The sequence below is a fragment of the Carcharodon carcharias genome, chromosome 17, assembly GCF_017639515.1.
Source record: "Carcharodon carcharias isolate sCarCar2 chromosome 17, sCarCar2.pri, whole genome shotgun sequence".
Classification (NCBI taxonomy): Eukaryota; Metazoa; Chordata; class Chondrichthyes; order Lamniformes; family Lamnidae; genus Carcharodon; species Carcharodon carcharias.
Window position 1 is genome coordinate 8,974,959 of NC_054483.1, and position 22,701 is coordinate 8,997,659.

The 22,701-nt window shown below is 47.9% G+C and overlaps 1 protein-coding gene across 2 annotated transcripts; it reads left to right on the top strand.

Moving 5' to 3' along the window:
• Window positions 1-375: 375 nt before the first annotated feature.
• gins4 (GINS complex subunit 4 (Sld5 homolog)) lies at window positions 376-16,092 on the top strand. Of its 2 annotated transcripts, XR_005945671.1 has the most exons (9): window positions 376-538; window positions 3,029-3,115; window positions 6,630-6,743; window positions 8,818-8,915; window positions 10,671-10,759; window positions 11,089-11,179; window positions 13,423-13,535; window positions 15,687-15,793; window positions 15,969-16,092. XR_005945671.1 is itself a non-coding variant. In XM_041209896.1 (8 exons), the coding sequence occupies exons 1-7, from the start codon at window positions 422-424 to the stop codon at window positions 13,517-13,519; spliced, it is 693 nt and encodes a 230-aa protein (XP_041065830.1). In that variant the 5' UTR covers window positions 378-421; the 3' UTR covers window positions 13,520-13,535; window positions 15,969-16,092. The 2 variants fall into 2 exon arrangements, 1 of the variants encoding a protein (XP_041065830.1); XM_041209896.1 differs by lacking the exon at window positions 15,687-15,793 and having other exon boundaries at window positions 378-538.
• The last annotated feature ends 6,609 nt before the right edge of the window (window positions 16,093-22,701 follow it).

The window sequence follows — 22,701 nt, forward strand, 5'->3', positions numbered from 1 at the left end:
TCTCCGCCGATGCTGCCAGACCTGCTGAGTTTTTCCAGGTAATTCTGTTTTTGTTTTGGATTTCCAGCATCCGCAGTATTATATTTTTATATCTATATTTTTGTTTTTATATAAGTAACAGATGGCCTTTGTGGGGGATGGGGTGGGAAAAAAAAGGGATCGAAATCGTGATAAAAAAGTTGGGAGGGGGGAGATAAAGGGGGCGAGATTTGGCCATAAGATAATAATATATATAAATAATAATATTTGATTTGGCCATGCTGGCAAGCTGCATCCGCCTTGAAGAAAGATGGCGGCGCTCTCAATGATCACGGCGGGCGGGCGGCGTGGTGACGTCGCCGGGCGCCGTGCGCGGTGGGCGGTGACGGCCTTTGGCGGGAAGTTCTCAGTGACTCCCCGGTCTCAGGTAGAAGGGAGGCAAATGGCCGGGGAGGAGGGAGAAGACACGGAGCTGTTCCGGGATGAGGAGGAGGAGGAGGAGGAGGAGGAAGAGGAGGAGATTCTGACCCCGGCTCAGCTCATCGCTAAGCTGGAGGAGGTGAGGCCGCGGGGTGCACAGCAAGATCCCACAGGAGGTCACGTGACCATGAGCAGATCTCTCTCTCTGATGGATAAATATTGGCCAAGACACTGGGGCTGGGGGCTGGGGGCTGGGGGCTGGGGCTGGGGCTGGGGGTGGGGGGTGAGAACTCCCACCCTGCGCCCGGGGCACTCCACATCGCCCACCGCCAGAGGGCAGACCCGGTTTTACCCACCTCCTCCCAAAAAACGGTGCCTCTGGCAGTGCAGCACCCCCCCCCCCCCCGGGCGGTACCGCAAGGGGGAAACGGGTCCTTTTTGCGCTCGATCCCCGGAGCGGGACTTGAACCCGGAACCTTGTGACCTGGCAGCGAAAATGCTCCCCGTTTGAGCTGGGTCAGCGTTTATTGCCCATCCCTAATTGCCCCCTCGGAGAAGGTGGTGGTGAGCCGCCCTCTTGAACCGCTGCAGCCCCCCCCCCCCCCCACCTCCACCCCCCGTGGTGTGGGTACACGCACCGTGCGGTCAGGGAGGGAGTTCCAGGATTTTGACTCAGCCGCTGTGAAGGGACGGCCGATTATAGTTCCAAGTCAGGATGGTGAGCGGCTTGGAGGGGAACTTCCAGTTGGTGGTGTTTCCATCTAACTGCTGCCCTTGACCTTCTAGATGGTAATGGTCGTGGGTTTGGAAGGTGCTGTCGAAGGAGCCTTGATGAATGCTTCAGCCTTATCTTTTGCTCTAATGTGCTGGGCTCCTCCGTCATCGAGGATGGGGTTATTTGTGGAGTCTCCTCCTCCAGCGAGTTGTTTAATTGTCCACCACCATTCAGGACTGGATATGGCAGGACTGCAGAGCTTAGATCTGATCCGTTGGTTTGTAGGATCGGGTAGCCCTGTCTATCACCTGCTGCTTATGCTGTCTGGCACGCAGGTAGGCCTGTATTGAAGCTTCCACAGGTTGACACCTCATTTTTAGGTGTGCCTGGTGCTGCTCCTGGCAAGCCCTCCTGCACTCTTCACTGAACCAGGTTGAATCATGGTGTTGGGGAGTATTCGATGATACTTTCATTGGAGCGGGGAAGATTGAGGTGTACAAGATTGAGGGGCATGGACAGGGCGGATAGGGAGCAGCTGTTCCCCTTAGTTGAAGGGTCAGTCACAAGGGGGCATAAGTTCAAGGTGAGGGGCAGGAGGTTTAGGGGGGATGTGAGGAAAAACTTTTTTACCCAGAGGGTGGTGACGGTCTGGAATGCGCTGCCTGGGAGGGTGGTGGAGGCGGGTTGCTTCACATCCTTTAAAAAGTACCTGGATGAGCACTTGGCACGTCATAACATTCAAGGCTATGGGCCAAGTGCTGGTAAATGGGATTAGGTAGGTAGGTCAGGTGTTTCTGTCGTGTCGGTGCATAAGTCAGCATCCTGGGGGCTACACATTAACCAGGAATTGAACTGGACTAGCCGCTTAAATACTGTGGCTGCAAGAGCAGATCAGAAACTAGGAATTCTGCAGCGAGTAACTCACCTCCTGACTCCCCAAAGCCTGACCACCATCTACAAGGCACAAGTCAGGAGTGTAATGGAATACTCCCCACTTGCCTGGATGAGTGCAGCTCCCACAACACTCAAGAAAGCTTGACACCTTCCAGGTCAAAGCAGCCCGCTTGATTGGCACCACATCCACAAACATTCACTCCTTCCACCACTGACGCACAGTAGCAGCAGTGTGTACCATCTACAAGATGCACTGCGGGAATTCACCAAGGCTTCTTCGACAGTACCTTCCAAGCCTGTGACCTCTACCATCTAGAAAGACAAGGGCAGCAGATACATGGGAACACCACAACCTGCAAGTTCCCCTCCAAGTCACTCACCATCCTGACTTGGAAATATATCACTGTTCCTTCACTGTCGCTGGGTCAAAATCCTGGAACTCCCTCCCTAAACAGCACTGTGAGTGCACCTACACCACATGGACTGTAGCAGTTCAGGAAGGCAGCTCACCACCACCTTCTCAAAGGGCATTTAGGGATGGGTAGCAAATGTTGCCTCGGCGAGTACATTTGCACTTCATGAAAGAACTTTTCAAAAAACGTTCCTCTCCCTAGTTAGTACAAGCGCGGCCTTATTGAAGCTCCCTTGGCCTGCCTGTATTTTGCCAGTGGTTGTTGCTAAGACCCGTTACTCTTTTGCTAATTGCCGCGTAGGACTGGCTGCGAGATTTCCCTGTCAGATTTGTCTGGGGAATGTGGCTCACCAGCCTCGATTGTCTACCCCGGGTTGCTCTCAGGATGTGGTGTCGCGCTCTCGTCAGTAGGCATTAGGCCATTGCCAAGGGCATGGAGTGCCATGTAGAGTGGAATCGGTGTCACCAGAAGGACATACTTCCGCTGAAGAGCTTGGATGCCACTGTTGCTTGCTATCACGATTTTAGTTTATCTATTAAACTCCAGTTTGACTGGAGCTTGGTACTTATATTGCTCATAACCATGTCTCTCTTTCATCTCTACACAGGCTTGGCTGAATGAGAAGTTTTCTCCTGACCTTCTCCAAAGTAAATCTGAGATTGTGGAGTGTGTAATGGAACAGCTGGACCACATGGTAACAATCTGGTGCGCGGGTGACAATTATTCCACACACACTTGAGATTGCAGTTGACAGCCACGGAAAGTATCTGATTTCCCTACTCGTGATAAATGAAATGAGAAAGGGATTCTACCTGAACAGTCGCTTAGTAGTACAGAACCTTGAGCATCGCCGAAAAGAGAGAGACATGTTGCCGAAGCATTTCATTTTTCACTCGTCAAGACAAATGCAAGACAAATTTCAAATAATCACAACAATTTATACTCCAGGAGAAAAGAGTGCTGACTGGTTGGCAAGTCGACTCTGATTGGCCGAGGAGTTGCCATGGAGAAAGCAATGGGGGACTATAAGCTTCCCAAGCCCTCGGGTAATTCACAGCTTGAACATATTCCCATTGTTTGCAGAGAACGGGCCCCTGCGTATGAATGTATGTCACTTCTAGCAAGCGTAAATGAGCCACATTACAAGCTCAACTGATTATCTTAATCCCATTGGTTGTTAGTGTAGTTATTAGTGCACTTGGCTAATTATTTGAAATTTGGTATTCTTGCATTTGTCCTGATGTATGCAAGACCAAAAGCTTTGGCAACATGTCTCTCTTTTCAGCAATGTCCAAGTTTCTGTTCTCCTCTCCCAACTGTGCTAACTCATAGTAAGAGGTGGTTCAAAGGGAAAGGGTCACTGTCTGGGACTTCATCCACTGGCTGGTCTTCCTGTGTCAGTAGGCACTTGTATCTCAGGGAGTGAGCAGCACAGCAAAGCCTTGTCCAATTCTGATTAACATTCACGCCCCAGATAACCGGGTGGAGAAAGCCTGGCTCGTTTTACAGTCGAGATCACCGAGCGTTGTTCTCTCAGACTGGGCAGAGTTATACCGTATGCTTTAATCCTGGCTCAAGGACTGCCAAAACTGTTCACAATTATTGTCAAGATTCAGAGAAAGACATTTAATCCCAATACTTTGCTTTAATTTAAGGGTGATGTATTTGGGGAAAGGGGTGGGTCAGTCAGGACAGTGTTTGAATCGGCAAATGGTGCCTCCAGGTAAGTGTCGAATGTTTTTGGAGCTACTTTCTAACCACTGAGCCAAAAAGAAAGCTCCGACCCCTGCCGTAGAGTCACACTCTCCTTGCCCCTTCCTGGGGAAGGGGCGCCCTCTGACAGAAGCTTCCAGAACGGTTGCTGCATTGAGGTTGAACATGTCACAAGGACAGCACCTGAGGTAACACTGACAGCCGCAAAGTCCGTGATTTCTGCAGCCATTTTGAGTTAACATCAGATTGCTTTGTGTCTCTTTGCTCGGCCTCTTTTGGTGGCTTTTCAACGAAATTTGCTGTGAAACTGCGGGCAGATTTTTATTCTGCTGCCCTGTCACTGGGTTTCGAATTGTGAGGCGAGTTCGAGTCTCTCTGTCCCCGAGTGAGCCGCTTCCAGGCAGAATCCCATTTGTTCTTTCTCGATACAGCTGCTTGTGTGACACCATCTTCTTTTACTAATGCGGCCTGTGCCTGATGCTTGGTCAATAGCAGTGAGAATTTTACACTTGTGCCTCATTTCTCCTTGGATAGGGGGGACCTGGAAAATTACAAATGTCACACCCCGGGGATACAAGCCTGTCAGTCTAACCTCAGCGGTGGAGGAAGTTTTATTCCAAGCGATAATCTGAAACAAACATCAATGACACTTGGAAAAATATGGGTTAATAAGTGGCAGGCAGCATGGATTAGTTCAAAGCAAATGATGTTTCACTTGATTCAGTTGTTTGATAAGCTTTTTTTTTATTCATGGGATATGGGCATCGCTGGCTAGGCCAGCGTTTATTGCCCATCCCTAACTGCCCTTGTTCAGAGGGCATTTAAGTCAACCACATTGCTGTGGGTCTGGGGTCCCATGTAGGCCAAACCAGGTGAGGATGGCAGATTTCCTCCCCTAAAGGACATTAGTGAATCAGGTGGGTTTTCAACGACAATCGACAATAGTTTCATGGTCATCATTAGAGCTTTAATTCCAGATTTTTTTATTGAATTCAAATTCTACCATCTGCCGTGGCGGGATTCGAACCTGAGTCCCCAGAGCATTCCCCTGGGTCTCTGGAATACTAGTCCAGCGACAATACCACTACACCATTGCCTCCCGTAACCAGCGGAGATTAAATGAGAGTAGTGCAGTTAATGGGTATATGGATTCCTGAAAGGTATTTGATAAAAGTAGCACACAAAAGACTTGTTTATGCACTGGAAGGCTCGTGGGATTAAAGGGGCAGTGGCTGCACGGGTACAAAATAGTCTTGAGTGACAGAAAGCAGACAGCAGTACTCGTGAACAGATGTTTTTCAGAGGGAGGGCAGTATAGAGTGGTGCTCGCCTAGTATTGGTGTTAGCATCACAGCTCCTTTTGTTACGTATTCACTGTCTGGACCGGGACGTACGGGCTGTGGTAACAGACGTCAGGAAGACAGAGGCGCACGGCAGATTAAATTTCACGAGGAGGAGCGTGAAGCGACACGTACCAATGGTACCAGGGCTGAAGGCTGGGATGGTCCTCTTTGGGGCGGAGGGAGATTTGTCACAGTTGTTCAAAATTGTGAGGCGTTTCGACAGGGCTTGATAAGGAGAAGGGCCATACGGACTCGAAACGTTAACTCTGTTTCCCTCTCTCTCTCTCTCTCTCTCTCTCTCTCTCTCTCTCTCATCTACTGCCAGACCCGCTGAGTTTTTCCAGCATTCCCTGTTTTGGTTTCGATAAGGAGAAACTGTTTCCAGGGTTGGTAACCAGGAGATGCAGTTTTAAAGCGGTTGGGAAAAGGAGGTGGGGCAGTGTGAGGAATTCTGTCCTCCGCAGTAAGGAAGGTGGAAGCAGATTCTGTAGTGACGTTATTGGATAGTTGTTTGAGACGGAAAAATCTGCAGGGCAGTGGGGAAGGAGTAAGGCATGGGCCTAACTGGATAGCCCTTTCGGAGCCAGTACAGACGCAGTGGGCTGAATGGCAGCTTCATGTGCTGTATTGTTCTGTGCTGGTATGAAATTCAGACGCTTTAAATTTAAGAAATAGCTGCTGTATGATAGAATACTGTAACAACCTCTCCTAAACCATCAGCCAGCAGAGGAAGCCCTATCCCTTTGGGAGGAACGAACATTGGTCGGTATGTGATAGTTAGAACTTGCACAGGCAATGGAAACCTTTGGAGGGCTGAAACATGGTGGAATGTTATTCATGGTTGCTCATGAATGTGTACAAAACACGTAGAGCGTAGCCAGGCCTGGCTGGCTGTGTTATAGGACGTGGGCTCTCAGCGCAGACTGTGGGCTAAGCCTGGGGTTTTTGAGCCTCTGAGCTCGGGCACCGGAAGCAATGTACTTACCAACTGGGGAGATCTGTAGAATCAAGGCCGTAATCTTGCTCTTCCACTGTTTGCCCTTTGGTCCAGGCCAACACATACATTTAAAAAAAAAGGCGTTACCTGATTGTTATATGTCTGACTGGGAGACCAGCGATTCACAGTGTGTATGTATTTTAATGCTTTCACAGGAACAGAACCTGCAGCGAGTGAGGGAGGGAGATCTTAAAGTCACCATTCATCGAATGGAGATGGAGAGAATTCGCTACGTCCTCAGCAGCTACTTGAGGTCACGGTTGCAAAAGGTACAGAATTCATGCTTCGGGGTTCCTCAGTGTGAAATGCTTCTACGTTGAGAGCAGGAGCAGAGTGGGAGGGAAGAAATTTTTGAGAGTTAGCACAAAGTCCAGTATGGCTGTCACCTTGCTTTGTGCAATTGCTTGGTGTGTGCTAAGCAGATGACTGAACATTATGAGGTTAGTATATTCAGTGAGCAGTGCATTTTGACTCTACAATCAAGCATTCCTGACAAAAACTTGAAGAGCGAATAGATTTTTTTCCCACTTGTTCGTGATGGGTTCTGTAAATTACTTGAACCTTTATCTTTGGGTTCTTGGTGAGACAAAATGTTTCAGTGTAACAAGTGAAGAGGATTTATGATGTGATGAAGCAATCCTTAACAACCAGGCGATAGTTTGCAAATCACACACAGCCTTTACTCTCCAGAGCAGGTTGACTCGAGCTCTGGTCTGTTCTGACTTCTTTCTTCTCTTTTTGATCTTCTTCCTTCTGTGAATGTGTAAAACTGGACCCTTTTGGAGAGTCCTTTTTATCCCCTTCTAACTCTGGTATCCAGCATTTCTCTTGCCATATTGATAAAAGCAATTGATTTGCACCAGCCCTAACACAACCTTTCTGATCGATACTCCATTCACACTTGCGCCAATAGGCCATCAATATACCACTGGCAGTGACATCAGTGGATCATCGATACTTCACCAGCAATTGTATCAATGGAGCATCAATACACAGTCAATAGTTCCATCCTGGGCAAAATCTGTGGCATTCAGATCATTTGGAGGCCGAATTGTTAACACCTTTGGTAGCAGTTACAATCAGAAGTGTGCAGACAGAATCTGTTTTCCTGTTAAGACTATACCAGTGCTTCCCAAACCTTTTCTTGGTGTGACCCCATTCTAATGCCTGAGATGAAAATTTGGGGAGTACGAGAGTTGTTGAGCTGGGCGGGGTTTGGGGTGGTGGTGGAGCGGGGGGGGTATTTTAATTCTTGACAGTGCGGAGAATGGGTTCAGCAAGGTGGGAGATGGTGTGAAGGCAGGATTTCTCCCAATAAACAGAAGAAACCAACACCTACCTATCCAAAAGATTTTTTTTGCAGCAGCAATTGGTCCTCGGAGAGCAGTCCATTAGGCCACGCCCACCAACAAAAAAACAAACCCAGGATGATCCAAAGGGCCCTCTCAGCTGGTGGGAATCAGTCAGAGCTCCATTGCTGCCTTGGAGCCTGCAACCCTGAAATCTCATCTCATGACCCCACTTGGGGTCACGACCCACCCTTTGGGAAGCCCTGGACTGTACTCGTTGTTTCCATTTCCACTCAGTCTCAGTGAATTGCTCTAACATCCCACCCTTAATTCCTGTAAATGTCCAGAGTCGTGTGATATGCCATCCCGAATGCCTAGCCTGATCAATGCAAAGGGTTATTCACGTAAGCAAACAGTACCTAAAATTCACAGTACGATGAAAAATGTATTAAAAATACCCAGATTTCTTAGGTTGGGATGTGAATGCCATTGCCAAGTCCAGCATTTAATGCTCATCCCTAATTGCCCTCGAGCGGGTGGTGGTGTGAGCTGCAGCCTTGAATGGCTGCAGTGCATATGGCACACCCACCCTGCTTTTTTCTGTAGCGGTTTGGCACAACTGAGTAGCTTGCCAGGCCACTCCAGAGGGCAACAAAGAGTCAACCACATGGCTGTGGGTCTGGAGTCACGTGTAGGCCAGACCGGGTATGGACGGCAGATTTCCCTTCCCTAAAGGGCGTTAGTGAACCAGATGGGTTTCTGCAGCAATCAGTGATAGCTTCTTGATCATTATCAATGAGACTCGCATTTTATTCCACGTTTACTAATTCATTGAATTCAAATTCCCCCAGCTGCTGTGATGGGACTTGAACTCATCTCTCTGGAGCATTAATCCGGGTGTCTGAATTGCGAGTCGAGTAACAGCCCTACTCTGCTACCATCCCCCGTTCTGATCTCCATGATTTGCCTGAGAATTTACTTCCAATTTTTAAGATGTTCAGAGGAAATACATTTGCGTCTTTTTTTTTTATATATATATTTCTCTAATTTCTAGATAGAGAAGTTTTTCCCTCATATCTTGGAGAAGGAGAAGTCCCGGCTCGAGGTGGAGCCTTCCTGTTTGTCCCCACAAGAATTCGCTTTTGCAAAAGAGTGAGTGCGGTAGGAGCAATGGAGGAGAGGCCAAGCGTGTGTTTTACCAGCAGCTGCGTCTTCGGTCAGGCTTCCAAGACCGAGGGCTGACAGATTCTTGTTGCATGAGGGTATCGAGAGCGAGGTGGGGGCGGGCAACGGCCGGGGGAGCCAAGGTCTGACTGGATAGCGGAACGGGGCTTGAGGGGCCGAACAGCCTCCTCCTGTGAGTGTCAGTGAAATCTTGCAACTCTCAGCGGAATAGGGGGCCGAACATTTTTGTCTCGAGTGGGCGGGCGCGCACCCGCCTGACCAGAGCGAGACTGAAATAGTGTGGAACGGCGTCGGGCAAGCGTCCCAATGTCATCGCACGCCACGGCGATACCTCGCTCAGCAGGCACGCGCGAGAGGCAGCAGTGTGCGCACGCCGACAGCGAAGAGGCCTATTAAGGCCCTTAATCCATCAGTGAAATCCGATTTTTCGCTGGCCACCCAACCGTTCGTTTGGTGGGTGGGTGGGCGGGCGAAAAGGCCAAGCGGCCTTTGGACTTTTTATGAAACCTCACCCACGGGCGGGATGAGATCTCCCAGCAGGAGTTAAAAATCGCCTAAGAGCGCTGAAATCTCGTTCATTACGTGTCCCTGCTCCCGCGTCAGAGCCGCAGGAGTGGACACGTTTTTAAAGTCTTTGCTTACGTTGTTAAAAGCCTTCAGCTCCCTGAGGTGGCTCTGCGCCCTTCAGGAAGTTTTCAGTGCGAGCACCCGCGTGAGTGCGCGTGCTGAAATGTCCACGCTCGCCCTCCTCCCGGGCCCCGCTGCACTCAGCAGTGCAGCGCGCCGTTCACGCTAGCTCGCCCTCAGTTGGCGGCCAGCCAGCATGAAATCGCGCTCAGGGGCCCGATTGCGGGTGGCAGTCGGTGTCGTGACCATGCCCGCCCGACGAGATCAAAATCCTGCCCGGGATTATATTCGCCGCCCCCACCCCCCCACCCCCCTCCGGCTTCCTCAGTAGAGTTTTGAAGGCCCTGGTATGTTTCCCCAACCCCACTCCCCGTCCCACCAGCCTCTGGTCGTTTAGGGGTTGATGTGTACTGTCGACTCCCATTCCCCGGGTGAGCAAAGGAAAACCACTCTCGTTCCCACTCCTGATTCTCGCTTTAAATCCAGGAGATTCACTAAGGCTCTCTTGGGGTGGGAGAGGGAGGGAAGCTTTGTCTACGTGGAGAAACTGGGGCTTTTTTCACCAGAACAGGAAGGCCGAACTGGGGATCTCTGAGGTGATTGAAATGAGGTGTTTTAATAAAGTAAACGGGAAAGAGCTATCCTCACTAGTCGTTCACTAAACTAAAAATCAATGGAAAGGTGAGGAGGCGTTTTTAAGCAGAGACGTTATAATTTGGACTCGCCCTGCAGTGTTGGGAGGAGATCCCATGAAAATGTCGGATTGGGAAAGGGATAGATATCTGAACGAGAAAGTAATTGCACGGGGTGTGTGGTGATCGCGAGGGATTTGGGAAAGAGGTGCTCTGTCAGACAAGCAGCACAGGGACAGTGGTTCCCTGCACTACAGAAATGTTTGGGATTGGGAGACTGGAGGGCTGTTGGCTCCCTTGGAGCCACAGCACATTATCTCAGAGAGAGGAGCAGGGCTAGAACAGTTCCTACTGTTCTGAAGGCTCGCTCTGCATCCTAACTCGCCCCATGAGTTGCTTCTTGGAGGTTGACACTGCTTCGCTCAACTGCTGCAACAATTGATTTTTCTTTGTTGCACCACAGATACACAGCCAATTGTGAGACATACCTGAAGAGCCTTGCCCTGAAGCACATGCCTCCTAACTTGCAAACGTTGGACCTCTTAAAAGCTGGTGAGTGCCTTTCAGGTGCCTGTTTCTGAACTAAAATACTTCAGTTGCAAAGACGTGTGGTGGGAAGAAGCCATTTCAAGAGAAATGATTAATTTATTGTACCTTTTCTACCTGCTGTTGACTCTTGGGATCTCCTCGCTTCTAGGGAGCCATTGCTCACTGAAAGTTTCTCCTTCAGCACTGTCTTGTTAATATTATAAAGACACCTGTAAGTCTTGAATTCTGTGCCGATTGGAGTACGCCTGTCTGGATGGTGCTGAGTGAGGTTCTGGGTAACTGTGGCTCGCTTCCTTAATCAGACTTTGTTCGTTTTCTTTTGCCACCCTCAGCCCCCAAACCCAACCTGGATTCGTTTGTCTTTCTGACGGTGAAGGAAAGGCAGGAGAACATACTCGTGGAACCAGAGACCGAGGATCAGAGGTAGGAGAAATGGTGCTGGATGTGCCACCTTGTGTCCGTGGCTTGCCATTAGGTACGGGTTTGGGGAGACGAGCTTTATGTGTCTCAGAACCTGCAGCATTCGCCTCCCCCTCAGGTAAACCAGGTTTGAGTTTCAGGTCTCCCCCTCCGCTGACGGTGCAGCAGAATGCCAGTCGGATAGTCTTGTCGACGAATCAGACCTGCATGTGAAGATTAGTGGCTGGGGCAGGTTTGGAAGTGGTTGCTACCTGGAGGTGTTGTACTTGACAACAGTCAGTGTCTTTGAGAGAGGCAGAAAGTAGAGAATGGGGGGGAAAAAAGCTGTGGTGTTTGTATCTAATGGAATGCATCTCCAGACTTGTACAGCTTCACTTCACACTGAGCATTGTATCGAATCCACTCTGCGTCTGACTTGATAGGAAAGAGGGAGCTTTAAGTAGCTTTTGCTAATTTAAAATGATTTGATGAATTGCCAAGAGCCCCGCCTACATACAAACAAGGAGCAGGAGTAGGCCATTCAGCCCCTCGAGCCTGCTCGGCCATTTAATAAGATCATGGCTGATCTGATAGTAACCTCAAATCTGTATCCCACTTACCCCCGATAATCTATCACCCCCTTGCTCACCAAGAATCCACCCAGTTCTGCCTTAAAAATATTCAAAGACTCTGCTTCCACCGCCTTCTCAGGAAGAGAGTTCCAAAGACTCATGACCCTCAGAGAAAAAATTTCGCCTCATCTTTTTAAATGGGCGACCCCTGATTTTTAAACAGTGACCCCTCGTTCTAGATTCACCCATAAGAGGAAACATCCTCCCCACATCCACCCTGTCAAGACCCCTCAGGATCTTAGATGTTTCAATCAAGTCACTTCTTACTCTTCTAAACTCCAGCAGATACAAGCCTAGTCTGTCCAACCTTTCCTCATAAGACAACTCACCCATTCCAGGTATTAGTCTGGTAAACTTTCTCTGAACTGCTTCCAAAGCATTTACATCCTTCCTTAAATAAAGTGACCAGTACTATACACAGTACTCCAGATGTGGTTCCACCAATACACTGTATAACTAAAGCATAACCTCCCTACTTTAGTATTGAATTCCCCTCGCAATAAGTGGTAGCATTCTATTAGCTTTTCTCATTACCTGCTGTACCTGAACCTTTTGTGATTCATGCACTCAGACACCCAGATCCCTCTGCATTGGCCTGCAGCTTTTACTTCCGTTGTCACAGAAATCTTCATCAAAACAGGGGAGGGAATAGTAGATTTTTTAGTCTACACTCGGGAGATTCTATTTTGCCGAAATTTCGAATCCTGCTCCAGCTTCTGCCTCACCCAGACGGGAGTGACTTGGAATCCTTTTTTTTTCAATGCAGCACCGCCTAAACTGGACTTAAAAAAAAAAATATGAACAGCAGTGATGATGGTTGCTAGGGAACAGAAGAGGCAGCAGGCCTTGCTTGTGTGACAGTTCTTGCTTGGATTACCACTATTGGATTCAGCTCCTGGAGAGGGTATTGAGGGCATGGTTTAACCTTGAAGGTGCTACACGCATGCAAGTTAGTGCTGTGGCTTTCCTGAAATGTCTGATTCTGGGGAATGGGAGGTCAAAATCTTGTCTCACCAGTTCTGTGGATTTATACCTTTTGCATGTAAGAGTGTTTTTGAAAAAAAAAGGGTTACTAACCATTAATCTGTACAGTCTGGATCAGGTATGGTGGCTGACCGGATTATGAATCGCTCTGGGACTGAGCAGTGAGTGCACTTTTAATTGCCGTCTTGCAGCCCGACAGAGCCACCCTCTAACTTGAGCGTGTGTGTGTTGGAGAATTTGCCGTTGCTGCTCTCGCTCAGAGATCGCTGGCCCTCGGCTGTGTTTCAGTTCCACGGGTGCCTGCAGACCACTGGAGCCTTGTGCAAATGCCCCCCCCCCCCGCCACCCCCGCTTCTGAGACGTGTGAATCTGGACAATGCAGCTGGCTAGTCAACCATGATGGGCATCACAGCTCTGCCTGATCCCGGATTCACCTGCTGTCTTCACAGCTCCCCCCAGCAGTGTCACCCGGTAGCCATCAGGAGTGAATTACTAGTCCAATGACATTACTTACTATCCCACCGTCTCAAGGGCTGAATGGCCTGCTCTTATTTCATGGGTTCAAACTGTAAGCAGGGTTTCCTGCACAAAAGGGAGCCTCATGGCCACTGGGATCTCTCAGTCTTCTATTGTTTTGGTTTCTTCTCCCAGGGAGTACACCGTTGATTTGGAGGAAGGGTCCCAACACTTGATGAGATACAAGACGATTGCCCCTCTCGTGGCCAGTGGGGCAGTACAGCTAATATAAATGGAGATCCGGGGAGGTAAGATTAAGTGGATTTGAAACGTGCCAGGTAGCTCATTCCTGAAATTATTGCTGGAGGTAACTTGGATGACAGGGTGCAGGCGCACGCAGGGTGGTGTATTTACAAGATTCTATTATTCTCGATTCCCTGCCCTTCAAAAATCAAAATGCTCTGGTTGTACAGCTCTGGCTATTTTATAGAATACAGACCTGCAAACCCCTGGTGTGTACTCTATTTTCAGAATCTCAGTTACAGTGACTAAGGACAATGACAGATTCCATTAGCAGGAGCTGGCTCTGCAGGAACATGGGAAATAGGAGCAGGAAAGGCCATTCAGCCTCACGAGCCTGCTTCAACTAGCTCATGGCTGATCGTCTACCTCAATGCTATTTTACCATGCTAGCTCCATATCCCTTGATGTCATTAATATCTAGAAATCCATCAGTAATTCCAATCAGCACATTGGCCCAGACCACAGGTAGGTTAAGAGAACCTTGCTCTAGGGGGGCAAGGTCAGCACAGAATTGTGTGACACTTCCCAAGCTTGATAGCTTTGTCATTTTGTGTGCCAGCTTTGGATCAATTACTACCTTCCATACTCTGCTTGCGCGCATGAATTGTACACTCCTCACTTCCCAAAGCACAGAGCTGGTCTGAGAAAATGACCACTCTTCGTGCTTTCAAATGGCATGGGACCAGGGCAGAACATGTCGGTACAGGCACCAGTCGCCGGCTGATGCTTCTCTTGCTGCTCCACACAACAACAACAACAATTAGTTTTTTGAGGTTGTAACTAGCAGGGTAGATAAGAGGGCCAGGGAACGTAAGTGAATAAAAAGGTTTTATCAGTCTAAAGTAGTTTAAATCGGCACTGGGGAGATAAAGGTATTGCATTCAATTTGTAGCTTAACTAGTTAAACTACTTGGTATAACTAAGACAACAGTTGAGTGATGTTTCTAAACTTTGAAACCTAATTAGTTGAATTAAACATAGTGAAGATGGCAGGGAGAATGATGTGTTGTAGCTGTAGCATGTGGGCGCTGGTGGACACCAGTGTAGCATGTGTATTTTGATTTTCAGAAAGCATCCACTGAAGTCATACAAGAGGTCGCTGCACAAAATTAAGGCTCGTGGAATTGGAGGGAATATATTGACACGTTTTGAGGATTGGTTGAACGGAGAGGAAACCGAGAGAAGGAGCAAACTGCTCATTTTCATGTGGGCAGACAGTAACCAGCTGGATACCACAATGATCAGTGCTTGGGCCTCAGCCATTTCTGAAATGAGCTAGAAAAAAGGGACCAGTGCAGTGTATCCAAGTTTGCGGTTGGTACAACGTTAGGTGGGAGAGTAAACGGCAGGTAGGATGCAAGAAAAATCTTAACACAGGTTAAATGAGTTGGCAAAAGTGTGACAAATGGAATACGATGTGGAGAAATGTGAAGTTATTCACTTTGGTAGGAAAAGTAGAAAAGCATAACATTCATTAAAAGGTGAGAGACTGGAAATTTTATTCAGATGGAACTTGGTGTCCTTGTGAATGAATGACAAAGCTAGTATGCAGGTACAGCAGGCAATTAGGAAAGTAAATGGTATGTTAGCCTATGTTACGAAGGGATTAGAGTATGCGTGAAAAAGCCTTGCTAGAATAATATAGGGTATTGGCGAAAGCGTACCTGGAGCTTTATCACAATTGCACTGCTTCATGCCTGATTCTACACTCAGTGATTTAGGGATATGAATCGGGGTGGAAACTGGGGAAGAAAGGGGGCGCAGTTTGCATCCAAAGTGCCAGTTGAGCCCAAAGCAGAAACCCTAACCCCAGCTAATGTGCTTGGGGCCACACAGCAACCCAAACACCCCTGCACAGGCTGTGCACTTTTTGGCCACCTACAACTGCGCATAAACAAAAAAATGAAAGGGGCAGGCACTTAGGTTACTCGCGCACTCCAGGGGGGATAACTTGTTGGTGTTAATTGTATAAATTAAGCATCGGGATAAATAGGTCGAAGGAATTCATTATTTGAGCACATATAAAGAGACACTTATTGACACCAGGATGGTGAGTAGGGTTAGGAGCTATAGGCATGTAATGTTTCACTTTGTGAATAAGTCAGAACTGAGTAACCATTGACTTCTGGTCTCCTCCTTCTCCAAATGGCTGTCAGAAGTTTAACAGTGGGAACGTTGCTCCAGGTGCCCCCTCGCATTGTGGCCGGATTCGGTGACCAGAAGATTTGCTTCACCTTTAGCAGTTTGTCTGTTTTCCTTACAGGTCAGTTTGTGCCTTCGATGAGGTATAAGAGATTGTCAGGGAACGTTTTGTATTTTTCTCTGTATCAATACCAAGTACAACCAGGGGATTTGGATCTGGGGGAATAGGGGTCGACAGAGTGGTGTAAACTTGGAAAGGGGAGGAAATGCTAAATCCATTTTTCGTTCTCTTTCAGAGTCTGTTACCTGCACAAGCCTCAAGAACTTGGGCCCACGTTTTCTTGTAGAACAACAGTCCTGGTTTGTGAGTGGGTCCGGTTATTATTGAAAGGGCTAATAAAATTATTTGTCACGTTTTGACTCTAGCTTTTATTGTCAGTCACTGTAGAAGACACAAGTTGCAAGAAATAGAGGGCAACCTAAGTGATACAATTATTTTATCCCTCTACTCACAGGTGGTGTAGTGGAATGTAACTGGACTAGTAATCCAGAGGCCATGGGGGACGCTGGTTCAAATCCCACCGCGACAGCTGGTGGAATTAAATTCTAGTGATAAATCTGGAATATAAAGCTAGTGTCAGTGATGGCGACCATCAAGCTATCATTGATTGTGGTTAAAAACCCATCTGGTTCCTTAATGTCCTTTCAGGAAGGAAATCTGCCCTCCTTACCCGGTCTGGCCTACATGTGACTCCAGCCCCACAGCAATGTGGTTGACTCTTAACTGCCCCTCTGAAATGGCCAAGCAAGCCCCTCAGTTCAAGGGGCAATTAGGGATGGACAACAAATGCTGGCCTTGCCAGTGATGCCCACACCCCATGGACGAATATGTAACGATAAATATGAAACGAGTTTTACATCAAGTTTGAAAATGATGCAGTTCAGTCCAAAACGAGGGTCTTTAATCTAAACGAAGCTATGAAGGTTAAAATTGGCTGAGGTAGACTGGGGAACAACATTAAAAGGTAAGATGGTAGCTAGACAGGCAATGAAGAATTAATACATGGTTTGCAACGAATTTACATCCTTTAGGCAAAAAAGAAGCCAGGAAAAGTGACCCAATCACCGGCTAACAAGGGAAGTTATAGATTCTATTAGATCAAAGGAAAGGGAATATAAAGTTGCCTAAGAAGGTAGCAAGCCTGAGAATTGAGAGTATTTTAAAACTCAGCAAAGGAGGACCACGAAATTGATAACGTATACGAAAATAGAATTTGAAAGTAAACCAGCGAGGAACATTAAAACAGAGCGTGGCTTCTACAGGTATGTAAAAAAAAAAAAGGAAAAGATTACTAAGGAGAAATGTGGGTCCATTTCAGGCAGAGATTGGAGAATTTATACTAGGTGGAATAAGGAAATGGCAGTGAAACTAAATAGTGCTGGAGAAATTAATGGGACTGAAAGTTGGTAAACCGTCTGGGACTTGATGATTTACATCCCGGAGTGTTAAAAGAGGTGACTGCAAAGACAGTGGAGGCATGAGTGATCACCTTTCAAGATTCTATAGATTCTGGAATGGTGCCTGTGAATGGGAAGGTGGCAAACGGAACCTGTTACTTAAGAAAGGAGGGAGAGAGAAAACAGGGAACTGCAGACCTGCTAGCCTGACATCAGTGGTGGGGAAAATGCGAGAATCTACAATAAAGGATGTGAAGACAGGGCACTTGGAAAATAATGGTAGGATTGGGCAGAGCCGATATGGATTCATGAAAGGGAAATCATGTTTGACTAACCTGTTGGAGTTTTTTTGAGGATGTTACTAGCAGGATAGATAAGGTGTGGTTTATCTGGATTTTTAGAAGGCTTTCGATAAGGTCCCACGCAAGAGGTTAGTAAGCAAAGTTGGAGCCTATGGGATTGGGGGTAATATACTGGCATGGGTTGAGGATTGGTTAATGGACTGAAAACAGAGAGTAGGAATAATTGGATCATTCTCAGATACGCCGGCTGTGACTAATATACCATTCGCTTTCCAAGCAAGGATCAGTGCTTGCACCCCAGTGATCCACAATCTGTATCGATGGTTTGGATACGAGGACCAAATGTAATATTTCCAAGTTTGCTGATGAGACAAAACTAGGTGGGAATGTGAGTTGTGAGGAGGATGCAAAGAGGCTTCAAGGGGATTTAGAAAGGCTAAGTGAGTGGGCAAGGATGTGGCAGGTGGAATATAATGTGGAAAAATGTGAAGTTATCCACTTTGGTAGGCACCACAGAAATGCAGAGATTTCTTAAGCGCAGAGAGATTGGGAATTTGATGTCCAAAGGGACCTGGGTGTTCTTGTCCATAAGTCACTGAAAGCTAACACGTAGGTGCAGCAAGCAATTAGGAAGGCAAATGCTGTGTTAGCATTTATTACAGGGGGATTTGAGAACAGGAGTAAGGAAGTCTTGCTGCAATTGTATAGAGCCTTGGTGAGACTGCATTTGGTGTTTTGTGTACAGTTTTGGTCTCCTTACCATGAGACATAGGAGCAGAAATTAGGCCATTCGGCCCATCGAGTCTGCTGCGCCATTCGACCATGACTGATAAGTTTCTCAACCCCATTCTCCCCGTAACCTTTGATCCCCTTACCAATCAAGAACCTATCTATCTCGGTTTTAAATACACTCAATGACCTGGCCTCCACAGCCTTCTGTGGCAATGAATTCCATAGATTCACCACTCTCTGGCTAAAGAAGTTTCTCCTCATCTCTGTTCTAAAAGTTCTTCCCTTTACTCTGAGGCTGTGCCCTCGGGTCCTAGTCTCTCCTACTAATGGAAACATCTTCCCCACGTCCACTCTATCCAGGCCTTTCAGTATTCTGTAAGTTTCATTCAGATCCCCCCTCATGCATCGAGTATAGACCCAGAGTCCTCAAACGTTCCTCATATGTTAAGCCTTTCATTCCTGGGATCATTCTTGTGAACCTCCTCTGGACCCTCTCCAGGGCCAGCACATCCTTCCTGAGATACGGGGCCCAAAATTGCTCACAGTATTCCAAATGTGGTCTGACCAGAGCCTTATAAAGCATCAGCAGCACATCCCTGCTTTTATATTCTAGTCCTCTCAAAATAAATGCCAACATTGCATTTGCCTTCCTAACTACCAACTCAACCTGCAAGTTAACCTTAAGAGAATCCTGGACTAGGACTCCCAAGTCCCTTTGCACTGCAGATTTCTGAATTCTCTCCCCATTTAGAAAATAGTCTATGCCTCTATTCTTCCTACCAAAGTGCATGACCTCACACTTCCCCACATTGTATTCCATCTGTCACTTCTTTGCCCATTCTCCTAACCTGTCCAAATCCTTCTTCATCCTCCCACCTCCTCAATACTACCTGTCCCTCCACCTATCTTTGTATCATCTGCAAACTTAAGGATGTACTGACTAGACACGGAGTGCAACGAAGGTTCACCAGACTGATCCCTGGGATGGTGGGACTGTCCAACAAGGAGAGATGGAGGAGACTGGGCCTGTATTCTCTCGTTTAGAAGAATGAGAGGCGACCTCATTGAAGCGTACGAAATTCTTACAGGGCGTGACAAGGGTGATGCCGGAACAACAATGTTTCACCTGGCCGGGGTGGGGAGGGAGTTGTCTAGAGCTGGGGGCGAAGCCTCAGAATAAGGGATCGGCCATTCAGTACTGAGATGAGGAGGAATTTCCTCACTCAGAGGGTGGTGAACCTTTGGAATTCTCTACCCCAGAGGCCTGTGGAGGCTCAGTGATTGAGTATGTTCAAGGCAGAGATCAATAGATTTCTAGATATTAAAGACATGAAGATAGTGCAGGAGGATGGAGTTTGAAGTAGATGATCAGCCCTGATCTAATTAAATGGCAGAGCAGGCTCGAGGGGCTGAATGGCCCTTACATTCCTAATAAATAAAACAAATATCAGAATTGGGGAGATACGAGTATTGTATTAAACTTAATAGCTTAGTTAATTAAGCTACTTGGTACAATGACAGACAACACTTACTTTTCCAGAGCCAGTTTATCCAATTCAGGGTCACAGGAAGGTGGAATCTATCCCAACAGGCACTAGGCAAGATACAAGTCTATCACAGGGCCCACACTAAGGGGCAATTTAACTGTAGCCAATCCATCTAAGCAGCATTCTGTGGACAATGGAAGGAAACCAGGACACCCGGTGGAAACTCTCAAACTCTACACAGCTAGACACCTGAGGTCAGAATCGAACCCTAGTCCCTAGAGCTGTGAGACAGCAGCACTAACCACTGCACCACCCAGCTACAGCCAGCAGTCAAATGATATTTCTAAACTTGAGGCTTAATTGGTTAAACACAATAAAGATGGCAGAGCAGGTGATGTGTTGCAGCTGTAGCATGTGGGCGCTGTTGGACACCAGTGTGATCTACAACAACCACATCCACACTGAGTACATGCTGAGGAGTTTCGGCTCAGAGTTGATGAGCTGGAGTCCGAGTTTCAGACACTGCGCTGAGGCAGAGAGGGGGGAGGTTACCTGGACACTTTATGTCAGGAGGCTCGGCACTTCAGGTTAGGTCTGTCCATGGACAGGAGGATGTGACTGTAAGGGAGGCAGGTAGGGGCGTCCAAAAGGTGGCAAAGCCTTGCAATTGCCCAACAGGTTTGAAGGTCTTGGCAACTTGTGTGGATGAGAGCAGGGACTGAAGGAAGAGTGATCAAACTGACCACGGCACCATGGTGCAGGGAGCCATTCAAGTGGTGGCGAGGGGAAGTAAAAAGCAATGAAGTTGGGGACTGTATAGTTAAGGGGGATAGGGCCTGCTGCACAGCTAAGAGTGAGAGTCTCGAAGGCCGTGTTTCCTGCCTGGTGCCAGGGTTAAGGACATCTTGGGGCTTGAGAGGAACTTGAAAGGGAGGGACCCAGTTGTCGTCATCCCTTCCAAATCTTTGCCTCTGTAGAGACCAGTCACAAGGGTGGGGGGGGGGGGGGGGGGGGGGGGGGGCGCGGTGCACAGGATTGGCATCATCTGGAGGGCTTATTGGAGAATCTCCCAAGACCATCATCAAGTCCGACCATACCTCTCATGTAGCCTCCAGTGCACCCATTTACCATCAACTTCGGCTCCCTCCTCCTTTGCCGTGGAGTGAGGTTGCAAGTGGACATGGAGCTGGTGGTGCTTACGTGAGCCACTGCTCTTTCTCGTTGGTGACAGAGGTTGTGGAGCTGGATCAAATGGCTTTACATCGTGGGTGGCTGAGGAAGAAAATGCCTGTCAAAGGGGGAGAGAGGAACACAAGCAGAGCCAATGCTGTTTAAAAAAAAAATCCAAGTCATTTCCAAAGACGATCTCCTTACTGAGTCGTTCAATGGCTCTGATATTTACTGGCGGGTAAACGTTTCACCTTGTGTTGCTCATGCAGCCACCCAAAGGCCTGGCTGTGCAGCAGCAGAACTAGCAGGGTTCCCACTCCTGATGGCTGCCTGGTGACCTGTGACCTGTGTGAATGTCAGGCCAGCTCAGTTGGCCATGGTTATGAACTGTGGAGACTGGAGCCTGAAGAAGAGATAATTGAGCGGGTCACTGAAGAGCTGCCCGTGTAGGTGGATCCTTAATCCCTTTCGGAGGGGAGATATTGAAAAATAACGTTGGGGGTGGGGGGGGGGGGTTTGCAGGAAGGGCAGATTTTGGCTCTGTTTAGTGAGGTTTGCTTTGCTGGTTTCTGTTTTATTTCACACAGTCTAGATCAGATCAGCCTTTCTGTTGGTGGTGGATGAAGGGAGCTGAGTTTTCACTTCAGTTCAGACTGGATACAAATTACAACACAACCCGCCGAGCCCCTTGCCAAGAATTGACTGAGGCTGTAAATTTTAAAAAGGGAGAGATCTGATGACCACCTCCCAGCCAACCCCAGCACTCGGCACCTCACCCCGTCAAACCTCTGCATGGAGTTCAAATCAATATATAGGCTCTGCTGCATTTTTCCTCCCCAGGTGCCTGTCAACAAATGCTTTGTTAATGATTCTTCAAGTTGTTTGGTTATTTCCCCATCTTCCATATCTTGAAACTCGCTGACTGGCCTCAGCGAGAGACTAACTGACCCGCACGGTTTGATCGGCAGTGTCTGTGTGAGTTAGCCGTTATCAGCCAGGGTAGCATTGAGGATGCAACAATTGGGCCTTGTCCCCAGGGGTCGTGGCCAACTGATTTTGGCTCCTTCTCCCCGATTTGCTGCCGAATAACCCTGACCTTCAGGGTGTCCTGCACTGACCTGATCGGAAGAGATTCTCAGGCTGTGAATTCAGGAGCTGTGACTGAGTGGCAACAGCTGCAAGGCCCCTTTAAATCCTCGCTTTTTTGTTTCACCACGGCACGCAGCCTAGCTGACCCATCCTTTTGAGGCCTGATTCCTGCTACAAAATTTAAAAAAAAACAGCCAGGGAAAAGATAGGTTTTCAAAAATCCCTGAAGGTGAAGTGCTTTGCCTGCCCCACACCCTGCACTTCACCGTCCCCCACCCCACCTCCCTCACAGCTGAACAGTGACAGCAATTTTCAAGATGGCCCCACAGAGGGAAAGTTTGAGATGCATTGCCCTACTTGAAAGTCCATGTTAGATGGGAAGAGGTTTGGATTTGATGTCTCTTCCTGTCTCTTGCCTCCTAGCTCCAATGTGAAGAATGATTACCTGGTCAGGGCACTACTAATGTCTCTGGTACTTCAGCTTAATCTGTACAAGAGCAACTGATTTGTGAGTCTGAGTGTGTGAGTCTGTGTGTGTGTGTGAGTGTGAGAGTCTGTGTGTGTGTGTGAGAGTGTGAGTGTGAGAGTCTGTGTGTGTGTGTGAGTGAGTCTGTGTGTGTGTAAGAGTGTGAGTGTGAGAATCTGTGTATGTGTGAGTGTGAGTCTGTGAGTGTAAGAGTCTGTGAGTGTGTGTGAGAGTCTGTATGTGTGAGTGTGAGAGTCTGTGTGTGTGAGTGTGAGAGTCTATGTGTGTGTGTGTGTGAGAGTCTGTGTGTGTGTGTAAGAGTGTG